At 53.7% G+C, this 12,634-nt stretch overlaps 1 protein-coding gene across 4 annotated transcripts in view; it reads left to right on the top strand.

Annotated features, from left to right (window-relative positions):
• The window catches only part of LOC144933900 (uncharacterized), a 105,570-nt gene that overhangs the window by 76,033 nt on the left and 16,903 nt on the right, over positions 1 to 12,634 (top strand). For all 4 annotated transcript variants that reach the window (XM_078859191.1, XM_078859189.1, XM_078859193.1 and 1 more), the window contains one exon: positions 11,481 to 11,615. In XM_078859191.1, coding sequence (XP_078715317.1) covers positions 11,481 to 11,615 — 135 coding nt within the window. The remainder of the gene's footprint in view (positions 1 to 11,480; positions 11,616 to 12,634) is intronic.

Below are 12,634 nucleotides of genomic sequence, written 5' to 3'. Positions count from 1 at the left end.
CAAGAGAGATTAGGCAGGGGGGCTAATTGTATGCTGTCTCGGTGAAGCGGTCAGCAGTGCACTGGACCTGCAAACCCAGAGGTCGCCGGTTCGCCGGTCCGAATTGTTGTTGGATCAGAATTGTTACAACGGAGGGACAAAGGGAGAGGAGGGGGGGGGGACACGTGGGATCGGAGAACCGGCGCGGGTCGTAGGCAGCGCCGCGTTGGGCTGCTTGGAGAAAATCAGAGAGGGGGCTTTGGGCAGAGCGTGTGGCGGGGTGGAAGGAACGATAGCGGTCGGACGAGACGGAGCGATGGAGTGAACCCAAGAGGCGAGATGTTAACTACCTCGCCTGGTATGCAGGAGGACGTGGGTTCGATCCCGACCCCGACGCCTGTATATTTGTAGTTTGCATGCTCTTCTAGTGGTGAGATGTTAACTACCTCGCCTGGTATGCAGGAGGTCGTGGGTTCGATCCCGACCCCGACGCCTGTATATTTGTAGTTTGCATGTTCTTCCAGTGGTGAGATGTTAACTACCTCGCCTGGTATGCAGGAGGTCGTGGGTTCGATCCCGACCCCGACGCCTGTATATTTGGAGTTTGTATGTCTCTCTCTCCCCACGGTCGCGTGGATTTTTCTCCGGGTCCTCCGGTTTTTCCATCCACACCTCCGATTAGCACGGTTGGCTACGTACGGTTCGAAAGAAGTTCTACATACGTTTAGAAACATGCATTTAGAGTATTTGGCTGCTATACATTTCCACGTGATGAGCCGCTTCGTTGAGCTATCATTTGTGGCCAGGTCGCTTTTGAAAACGACCTCTATTTTAGTTTAAGTCGAAAGTGTGGTGCAGGTTTCTTAAATCCTGCCGCATCTGTCTACCCGGTGGCATAAATGGGGCAGGCCACAAGTTAGTCGATGGGCAGGCGGCATATAGTCGGGCAAAGTGTGGGTGCTTGACAAAACGCTGTGAGTTTGTATTGTATGTATGTGGAACTTCTTTCGCACCTTACATAGCCAATCGTGCTACAGGGGAAGGACAACAAACTAAACACAAAAAGCAGTTTTAAAGACGTAAGTTTGTCAATGTATACGATTTAAAAGTGCATAGCTCCAGTGGCTTCTAATATCGGAAGGAAGAGCGTTCCAGACGGCCGCAGAAGCGCATCTGAAAGCGCCGCGCGATGCGGTGACCGCCGCCGAGCCAGAACCTGCCGCTGCTGCGAGCATGACGACCTGGAGTTCGCGTGACGGTGGTTTATGCTCCGTGCGATCGCGTGCATCTCGGTCAAAGCTCTGTTTTAAAAGGGTGAATTACCCACTCGTACAGTCCGATGCAGCTTGGACGCATGGATCTCACGTGGTGTCTGGCATGCGACTGTAAGTCCAGTCGGTGCACGCCATAGATTGACCTATGCAGCATCAGCAGTTGCAGCAGCAATCTCTTTTTGCAAGGGAGCCCCGGGGTAATGCAGGAGAAAATGACCGGTGGACAAAGCTACAGTGAAGCGCTCAGGGCTCGGCTTGTGTGGAATGATGCATCCATCACGTTGTGCAGTTCAAACGAAACTAAACAATTTTATTTACAAGGCAAAGCCCGCTGAGCAATGAGCTCTTTTCTTTTTTAAAGGGGGCGACCTGACCACACATGATATCTCATCGAAGTGGCCGACATCACATGCGGGAATTGTAGTAGCTGCAGCAGCAGCAGCAGCAGTAGCCAAATCATCTCAAAGCGTGTTGAATATAAATTCGGAGGGCAAAACCGGTGGCCCCAAAGCACGATGTACGCATCCACCGCGGGGAGAGAGAGGGGAGAGAGAACACGCATATATACAACGGGCGTCGTCAGGGTCGGGGATCGAACCCACAACCTCCTGCGTACCGAGCGAGGGAGATAACATCTCCTCGCCACCGCGGTCGTTCAAGTCGAATCACGATGAAGTCTGTAAATCGATCGTCATAACGGGGAATTGTTTGGCGATGCTGCGGCTGCCACTGTGTTGGTAGCGGTGCACAAGCACAGCCAACAACCAAAACTTAACACGTTAGTCGATAGCCGGCAATAGGCGACGTTTTGGGCAACGGACCTTCTTTAGTCACGCGCTAGACAATAGATACGAGTTAATATTTCTAGATTTGAAGCTTTCGTGACTGCAAGGATTCATATTCTTAGGTTTTTTCGGTAAAGTCACGTAGGTAAAAAATTACACTTAATAAAAAAAAAATCACGACGTTTTGGAGGCAACACAAGCTTCCGTCTTCAGGTGGAACCGTCACAGCACGATAGCTGTATCAAGTGAGAGAAATTCCAAGAACACAGTATTTGTATATATCAGAGGTGTGGACTCGAGTCATGCGACTTGGACTCGAGTCAGACTCGAGTCATGATTTTGATGACTTCAGACTCGACTTGGACTTGCCTCATCTTTGACTCGACTTGACTCGGGACTCGAGAGCAAAGACTTGAGACTTACTTGTGACTTGCACAACAATGACTTTGTCCCACCTCAGAGGTGTGGACTCGAGTCATGCGACTTGGACTCGAGTCAGACTCGAGTCATGATTTTGATGACTTCAGACTCGACTTGGACTTGCCTCATCTTTGACTCGACTTGACTCGGGACTCGAGAGCAAAGACTTGAGACTTACTTGTGACTTGCATAACAATGACTTTGTCCCACCTCTGGTATATATACTGGTTGAGGGTGGGAGGAGCCAAGGTAGGCCCTGAATATTATTTTTGTGACTTTACCGAAAAAACCTAAGAATACGAGTTAATATGTTGCATATGTATCGGAGGCATGCGTGTCATCTCTGCAGCAACTGCAGAGGCGGTTACCATCCACAGCAAAAATGATAGATTTTATGAATGAACACATTTTCCTGGATTCCAGATATCGAATCGGCAAGGGGACCGAATTGCTCCGTCTTACTTGTGACCAATGCCGTGGATTCGTAATTTAATTTTTAAAAAAATCATAAATCGACATTTAAGAATTTTGCCACGTCGTTTCGCCACGCTAATCACATTTTATTTCGGGGGCAATCTAATTTGAAAACCACGCCATCCGGTCAGTCCACTCCGTTCGTGTGGTTCCTTCCTCGCGCTCGCACCGTGGGGCTTGTCTCGCGAGTGCTGCGGTGTTGCTACCCGACACGGAATCTGCAGATCCCGATGGAGCAGCAACCCCCATCCCGAAAATAAGTCTCTCTCTCGTGCCTCCGTTGTGTCAACAGAACAATACCGGAGGGGCGTCGTGCTGCGGTGGAGCCGAGAGCTCAGTGTGTGAGCGACTCGCTGCGCTGTGAACTCGGCGAAACCTCGGTTCGATTCCCGGCCACGACTCACATCGGTGGCGAGTTGAGAACTGAACCCGTCCTAGGGGCCCCCCCCCCCCCCATCACCGATCCGTACGGTCAAACAGCGCCCCACGATCGTGCACGGCGCGGGGAGGCCTTCATCCAGCAGTGGATTGACGAAAGGGGCTGTGCAAAACATAAAGGACGTTATTATTTCTGGACAAATAAGAGGTACCATCATCGTTATTGTGAACGTTACTCTTTCGTTACACGTTGCTCTTCGCGAGCACTTTGATGTAATCCGCCACCGATGCAGCAGCAGCAGCAGCGGAAAAAATCCACACACACACACAAATATATATATAACAAAAAAATCCCGGTCTACATTACAACTATTTACGATGGTGGTAACATTTCGGGATAGTCGTATGAAGCTGTGCACGCGCGAGCGTGCCACGGAGTATATATATATGCAATAAATTAAGGCACGGGGGGGGACACCTGGGCCCCCGCGTAACTGGAGCAACAAGATGGATCACCGGCACGGGCAGCCGTGTCGGAGGCATCGCAGCGCGAATTCTCTCCCTCTCCAGAATGAGACGGAATAACAGCGGGTGATGTATGGGGGCGCGTGCCGCTCACCCGCCACTTTAGCCCACCCCCCCACCTCCCCCCCCCGGTCGCACCCTCCGAACAATCGCAAAGACAAAGATCCCCCGTGTAGCCTTAACAGACTGTTGGGGGCAAGTGCTGTTAGTTGCAGCTCCTATGAAGGCCGGCACGGCACACGAGGGGGTGGGTGGACAGCACCACGCCCGGCCGCCGTTGTCTCCCCAGTGGCGCGATGTTTGCCACACACCACACCGGGTACTCATTTGAGGCTGAGTCGACCTAGGGGAGGCCCAGGACCGGTTTAGATAATTGACATTGGTGTTAGCCGCGAGCGGGAATCGAACTCGGGCGGCCGGGTTCGTAGCGCAGTACCCTACCCGCTGCGCTACCGCTCCCCATCTATGTTTGAGTGTTATTTAAATAAAAAAAGTTTCCTCCGTGTATCTTTCTTTTATGAACCCTAAACTCCATACGATGCCTCTGTCTGTCTCTCTCTCTCTCTCGCTCTCCCCCTCTGTGACTCAGAACTCCGCGTATCTATTGACGCTTTCAACAATTTTTGTCGGTCCGGGCAGTGCCGCGGCGTGCGGCCAATTTAATTTTCAATCAAACAAAAAAGAGGCCGAGTGAAGTCTGGGAGAGACACGGAGAGGAAGAGAGGAAGGAACGGCGACGGAGAAGAACAGAGAGGCACACACACACACAGAGGGACACAGTGAGACGAAAAGAGACGAACACACAATCTGAATTTGTATTTGGACTGGAGGAAGGAGCACAGAGACGGGGGAAGGATAATAGACAGAGGCACAGAGGAAGGGGAAGCAACAGAGACAGAGAGAGAGGAAACAGCAGAGATACGACGGAGGAACGGATGAAGTAATGGAGCGAGGAACAGAGAGAGAGAGAGACAGCGAAATAGGAACGCGGGGAGACACGGAGGCACAGAGAGCCAGCTGAGAAACCGGGAGAGAGAGGAAGGAACACAGGCGGAGAGTGAGAGAGAGAGACGGCGAGAGGAGAGTAGTGGTTGCGGGTGGTGAAGGTGTCTGTGTGTGTGTGTGTCTGTGTGTGTGTCTGTGTGCGTGTGTGCGTGCTCGCTTGCTTACAGACGCTCCGGGAATAATTATACCGCCGCCGAGTGGGCCCGCATGCAATTTGGCTGCGTGCGATATTTAAAGCCGATATGAATACATTTCCTCGTTTTCATTTCGAAGGTGTCTATGCTAATGGCTCTGAGGGTCAATAAAGAAGGGGGGGGGGGTGTGGGTTGGAGGGGGCTAGCAGATGGCTCCGCGGCATGCCAGCGAATAGAGACGTGCTCGCTCGGCTGTTTGCGAGCTCCTATTTGAGTAGCTGGCGTGGCAGAGGCGGCGTCTTCAGGGCGCCATGTGGCCACAGTGGTCATTTTTGAAGGGGGTGCGCCGCGGTGGCTAGGAGATGTTAACTCCCTCGCCTGGTATTCATGAGGTCGTGGGTTCGATCCCGACCCTTGACGCCTGCTGCTGTATTTGGAGTTTGCGGTGTGTGTCTCTCTCTCTCTCTCCGTGGTCGCGTGGATGTTTATCCGAGCCCTCCGGTTTTCCCCCTCCACATTTGGAATCGACGTCACGCGTTTAGAGGTATTTGGCTGATATAAATGTCTACGTGATGATGAGCCACTTCGTTGAGCTATCGTTTGTGGCCAGGTCGCTTCTGACAAAAAGAGCGATGTAGCTCAGTGGGCTTCAGCTGGTAAAATAAAAATAGCGAACAAAAAGTGCAGCTCACCGTGGCGGTGACTCCTTATCCATGTGTCACATACTGCAGTCGACCAGCGAAGCTGGGAACATTTTGCGCAACAAGTTTTTCATGCAAATAAGCCAATTAGTTGAGCTGTTATTTGTGACCAGGTGGCTTCTGAAAGCGAGCTCGAGAGCTCAGTGCGCCTAACCTGCTAAAATAAAAATAGTTCATCGTTTTTTTTTTTATCAACGGGCAGTCGTAATCAGACGAAAAGGGTTTCAATGTGAGTCGAAGGCTTTCTGTGCGAGTCTATTGGTTTCTGTGTCCATCTATGAGTGTCTGTGTGAGTCTATTGGGTATCTCTGTGCGAGTCGATGGTTCTCAGTATGGGTATACGCGTCTACGAGTCTTTGGGTCTCTATTCGGATTGATTGTTCTCTGAGTGAGTCTATGGGTATCTCTGTGCGAGTCGATGGTTCTCAGTATGAGCATATGCGTCTGTGAGTCTTTGGGTCTCTATTCGGATTGATTGTTCTCTGAGTGAGTCTATGGGTATCTCTGTGCGAGTCGATGGTTCTCAGTATGAGCATACGCGTCTGTGAGTCTTTGGGTCTCTATTCGGATTGATCGGTCTCTGCGTGAGTCTATGGGTATCTCTGTGCGAGTCGATGGTTCTCAGTATGGGTATACGCGTCTGTGAGTCTTTGGGTCTCCTTTCGGATTGATTAGTCTCTGCGTGAGTCTATGGGTATCTCTGTGTGAATCGATGGTTCTCAGTATGAGCATATGCGTCTGTGAGTCTTTGGGTCTCTATTCGGATTGATCGTTCTCTGCGTGAGTCTATGGGTATCTCTGTGCGAGTCGATATTTCTCAGTATGGGTATACGCGTCTACGAGTCTTTGGGTCTGTAGTTGACAACATGGGTCTCTATGACAATATCAGGGTAACCCACGTGCGCCACTGACGTCTCTGCGGGAGTCCGCGGGTTAACTGTGGCCGAGAGTTCGCGTACGAGTTGTCCAGAAGCCTCACGGGCTCCTGCTCAACCCTGGCCAGTGAAGGCCAATGGAGGCCAGTGAAGGTCAGTGGAGATCAGTGAAGGCCAGTGAAGGTCGGTGAAGGCCAGTGGAGATCAGTGAAGGTCAGTGAAAGTCAGCGAAGGGCGGCTCTAGATTGGACCGATTTAGATATCACTCGCCACCAAGGATTTGGAATATTTTCCGGAATCGACCGCCGCACGTGGCCGGGTTCCCTGCGCCGCACGCCTACCACGTCCTCGCCTCGGGGTCGCGCGGGGTCGCTCGGGGTAGCTGGGGGGTGTGGGGGTAGGGGTGGGGGTGGGGGTAGGGGTGGGGGTGCTGGACGAGGTGCACGGACGCGTCCTTCCGGCGGTCGTGAGGCTTGATGCACAGCGTGTCGCGCACGCACGCTCATCCCTACAATGGGACCGTTTAATCTCCCGTCCCGTGTTCCGTGATGAATTGCGGCTCATTATTTTAACCCTCGCGCCGACCGCTCTCGTGCAGGGCCACTGCGCTTGCAGCAGCTACGCTGGGCGGTGGTTCATCTGTTGTTGTTGTTATTGTTGTTGTTATCGTTGTTGCTTTTGTTCGTTGACCTGGGAAGGCCTCAGCGAGTTTCGCGACTCCGTTTTCAGGAGGGTCCTGCCAAACGTTTTTTTGTGTTTGCAGTTGGCGGCAACGATTGCCCGCTGCGTGTGTTGCGGCCGAGTCGTTTGCGGGGTCATTTCTCAAATGTGGTAAATTTACGACCGTGACCGTGGCAACACAACGGCCTAATCTTTAACTAAACAAACTCTACAAGATTTGTTTTAACCGGGTAAGGCCCCACTGAGCTACCATGCAGCTCTTTTTCAGAAGCGACCTGGCTATCACAAATGATAGCCCAATGAAGGCGGCTCGTCATGTGGTGTCGATTCTAAATGTGGACGGAAAAACTGGATGACCCGGAGAAGAATCCACGCCGCCACGGAGAGAGAGAAAGAGAACATGCAAACTCCAAATCTACAGCAGCAGGCGTCAGTGTCGGGATCGAATCCACGACCTCCTGTGTACCAGGCGAGGGAGTTAACATCCCGTCACCGCGGCACCCGAGCCACAGCGGACCTGGGTTTGATTCCCGGCCACGGCTACCACCAGTGGTGGTTGTATGAACCCGTCCTGGCCCTTCCCAAGGATGACTGAGCCTTAAATAAGCACATGCTGCGGCGTGGGTAAACACCAGCACTGGAGAGACAAAGGCGGCCGGGCGTGGTGCTCGCCTTACAACCGCCTCATGCGCCGTGCAGGCCTTAATAGGTACTCGCAAACAGCACTTGCCCCAACAACCCATTAAAGGGTACACGGCGGGGGGGGGGGCATCACGCCCGTGTCACTCATCGGGGCTATTTGACCATACTTCACCACACTGGTCAGTGCAAGGTTGCTAAAGGGTGGAGGAGGCAAGGCCGGTTCGGATATCACTCGAGACTTAAGTCTGCCGTGGCGAGGAATCAAACTCGCCAAGCCTAATGCTCTATCCACTGCTCCACAGCCCCCGCGTGGTGGCGACGTCACCACCACGGCGCTTGTGCCAGGCTAGGTGCACTTTGAGACCACGGGACGGGCCCAGGTGCCAGGGCTGATGACTGTAAGACGCACCACCTGTGCTCCCTGCTGGCACTGCCAAGTAGCAATGCCATTGGGGGGAAGGCTGGAATTGGAGACAGCTGTTCACCTCATGGCACTCACAGCCAATGGGAGCGCTGGACGGGTGGGGGGGAGGGGGCTGGTAACCCCTCCAACTTTAATTTCATTACCACTAAACCACATGCCCCATGTCACAAAGACAAAGATCCCCAAGCCTCCCCGTATAGCCTTAACAAACTGGTGGGACAAGTGCTATTAGCGAAGGCCGGCACGGCACACGAGGGAGGTGGGTGACCGACACCACGCCCCCCCCCCCCCGACCGCCTTTGTCTCCCGCAGTGGCGATGTTTTACACACCGCACCAGGTACTCATTTGATGCTGATTCGTCCTAGGGGAGGCCAGGCAGCGGTTGAGATGATCATCGCCGGTGTTGGCCGTGAGCAGGCATTGAACTCGTGCCGCCGGGTTCTCGGCGCAGCGCGCGAACCGCTGCGCCACCGCTCCCCACGTGGCGCACACGCGCACGCGTACGCCGTAATACACGTGAGTAACAGCGCGACTGGAAACGCTCTCACTTAAAGGCCCCTTTTTATTTTGTCACGGAACTGAAAGTTCTCAAATAAAAGGGCCCCCGGGTGTCACGCGCAGTTCACAGGAATTGTCACGGGCACGACGGCGCCCGAGTGCACAAAAGGGTTTAAACAAACGCCCGTGACACGGGCGGCTCTGTAGAACATAACTCAAACGCGCGCGGCGGCGTCAGCGCAAAACGCGAGCGAGTCACGGCCGACACTGAATTCAGGTTGCGAGAAATTCCTTTTGTGCGTTGTGTGTGTGGTGGATGCGTGCGTTGTGTGTGTGTGGTGGATGCGTGTGCGTGTGTGGTGGATGTGTGCGCGTGTGTGTGGTGAATACGTGCGCGTGTGTGTGTGGTGGATGCGTGCGTGTGTGTGTGGTGGATGCGTGCGTGTGTGTGTGTGTGGTGGATGCGTGCGCGTGTGTGTGTGGTGGATGTGTGCGCGTGTGTGTGTGGTGGATGTGTGCGCGTGTGTGTGTGGTGGATGCGTGCGCGTGTGTGTGTGGTGAATGCGTGCGCGTGTGTGTGTGGTGGATGTGTGCGCGTGTGTGTGTGGTGGATGTGTGCGCGTGTGTGTGTGGTGGATGCGTGCGCGTGTGTGTGTGGTGAATGCGTGCGCGTGTGTGTGTGGTGGATGTGTGCGCGTGTGTGTGTGGTGAATGCGTGCGCGTGTGTGTGTGGTGGATGCGTGCGCGTGTGTGTGTGGTGAATGCGTGCGCGTGTGTGTGTGGTGGATGTGTGCGCGTGTGTGTGTGGTGGATGCGTGCGCGTGTGTGTGTGGTGGATGTGTGCGTGTGTGTGTGTGGTGGATGCGTGCGCGTGTGTGTGTGGTGGATGTGTGCGCGTGTGTGTGTGGTGGATGCGTGCGCGTGTGTGTGTGGTGGATGTGTGCGCGTGTGTGTGGTGAATGCGTGCGCGTGTGTGTGTGTCTGCGTGTGCGTGTGTGGTGGATGCGTGCGCGTGTGTGTGGTGAATGCGTGCGCGTGTGTGTGTGGTGGATGTGTGTGCGCGTGTGTGTGTGGTGGATGTGTGCGTGTGTGTGTGTGTGTCTGCGTGTGCGGAGCGGTAGTGTAGCGGATATCGCGCTGCGCTACGAACCCATGCGTGATGCTGGCCACCACCCTGTCGTGTGCCGTGCCGGCCTTTATAGGTGCTCGCTAACAGCACTTGCCCCAACAGTCTGATAAGGATATACGGGGGATATTTGTCTTTGTTACGTGGGTGCGTGTGGGGAGCGGTGGTGTCGCGGTTATCGCGCTGCGCTACGAACCTGGCGACCCGAGTTCGATTCCCCTTCACGGCAAACACCAGTGAAGATTATTTGAACCGGTCCTGGCCCTCCCCGAGGTCGACTCAGCTTCCAATGAGTACCTGGTGCGGTGTGTAAACATCGCCACTGGGGAGACAAAGGCGATCGGGCGGGGTGCTGGCCACCCACCCCCTCGTGTGCCACAGTGCCGGCCTTCATAGGTGCTTGCTAACAGCACTTGCCCCAGCAGGCTGTTAAGGCTATACGGGGGATCTTTTTCTTTGTACGTGTGTGGATCATGTGCGCGTGTGTGTGGGTGCTGCATGAGCCAATGCTATAAAAAAACAGTTTTTTCCCACCCCAATCATATTATACAATAATTATATAAATAACGATGACAGCCTTTTGTCAATCCGCTGATGGATGAGAGCCTCCCCATTCATCGAATAATGGATGGAAGGTCGACCGGTGGTGGCGCAGTGGTTAGCGCGCTGCACTGTAAATCCTGGCCATGGATAACATCAATTGGCGATTGAGATCTCCACCTTGCCTGTGTGCCCCCTCCCCCCTTCACCAACACGCGGTGACCAGCGGAATGAGGTATGGACAAACAACATCCGTGTCCAACACGGATGTTGTTAACAACGACGATGTTACTCGCGTGGGATGTTCACGTACACGGACAATCTTACGTCAGCCCACTGCTGGATGAAGCCCCACCCTCCCTGCCCCGCCACACCTGGGCAGGTCATGGCGGCTATGGGTGACCATACTTCACCACGCTGGCGGTCGGCGCGGGTTTGGCGAGGGGCTGCTGGGAAGCATAGATGTAGGAGCACGGGAACATCAACGGCTTTGTGCTGTACGTGAGCCGTAACACGATACTGACAGAACAGTTGTAATATAGCGAGGGAAGGAGTTGTGGTGGTGGTGGGGGCGGGATGGGGGAGTGGGTGGGGAATACATAAACACGGAATCAAGTTGGGGTCCTTATGATATCTTCTTGGTTCTTTCGGTAAAGTCACGTAGAAAGGAAATAATAAAATAATAAAAATAAAACATCATAAAATAACAATTCTCACGACGTTTCGGCCACAAGGCAAGCAGCCGTCCTCAGGCGAAGAACAGGGCTGTCGGAAAGACAGCGTCTTATTTTATTATTTCTCTTCTACGTGACTTTACCGAAAGAACCAAGAAGATGAATCCCTGCAGTCACGAAAGCTTTAAATCGAAGTCCCCATGATAGTGCGCTCATGTCTCTGAGTAAGCCCACGTGGGCTCGCGACGGGGATCAACCACAGGGGTGGGGCGCCCACTTCTGCCGGCACGTGGCTCCGCGCGTCACCCGGTCCGCGTGTTTGCCGCTGTCCCTGGTGCTGACAGGGTGGCGAGCGTGCTCCTTGTCTGCGGAGCCAGGCCGGGGCCGTGCCAGGATGGGTTCACGCCGCCGTCGCCGCTGGTGCTGGTGAGCGCCTGGTCCGACGGAGAGGTGCGGTGCCACAGCCTCAACCTGGACGGGTGAGCGATGAACCCCTCCCCCCCACCCCCGACCCTCCTCCCTCCTCCTCCTCTCCGTTCCCATCACCGGTGGCGGCGGTGCCACGGTGATGGACCGACGCCAGCGGGGCCACCCGGCACTGGTAATCGTGCCGTCTTCTCTACGCTCGCGAAATGCGGACCGCCCCCCCCCCGCCCCTCCCCCATTTAAGGTCGTGAAACGACGGGGAAATTGTTTCCGGTGTCAGAGAACGTCAGCGTTCATCCCCGCATGTTAGTTGTCTTGTAGTTGTTGTTGTTATTTGACTTGCATCCCACTGGGATTTTTGCACACAGCGTTGGTGTACGGTTTTTTTCTGCAATATTTTGCTGTCTTTTCTTGGATTTTCTGTTTGCACTTAGTCACATATTCACTTTAAGATGTTTTTTGTTCATGTTTTTGTTTTTTTGTTTGTTGCGGTTGCACCCGATTCAAGAGCCGAATGGCTCACAGGGCTACACCTAATAAATGAACTTGAACTTGAGTTGCGCCATCTCGTCCCCTCGGAGCCAACAAAGCGTGTTAAGAATTCTAATTTCAAATTTCGAATACGGGTATCCCTCCTCATTTGTGTTGCAACAGAGTTCCAACCCTCGTTCGTGCGTCGTCAACTAAATCACTTACGTTTTGGAACAATGTCCAAACGTAGAGTGCGGGACACTTGCTCAGTTTGCGTTCCGTCTCGTTTCATTTTCCCATGACCACCGGCTTGGATTCTAACTCGGTCCCAAACAATGTGGATCTCTTACCTGTTGTGGGCGGTGCACGTGCATAATCTACTCGGGGTGCCACGGTGGCGAGATGTCAAATGCCTCGCCTGGTGTGCAGGAGGGCGTGTGTTCAATTTCGACCCTGACACCTGTATTTCTGGAGTTTGCGTGTTCTCCCCGCGGTCGCATGGATTTTTCTCCAGGTCCTTCGTTTTTTGCCTGTACATTTAGAAACGTCCATTTAGAGCATTTTGCTGCAATGTCCACGCGGTAATCCACTTCGTTGAGAT

This window comes from Lampetra fluviatilis, chromosome 8, assembly GCF_964198595.1.
Source record: "Lampetra fluviatilis chromosome 8, kcLamFluv1.1, whole genome shotgun sequence".
Classification (NCBI taxonomy): domain Eukaryota; kingdom Metazoa; phylum Chordata; class Hyperoartia; order Petromyzontiformes; family Petromyzontidae; genus Lampetra; species Lampetra fluviatilis.
Note: the sequence above shows the minus strand (reverse complement) of the source record. Positions and strands in the feature narration are given on the sequence as shown.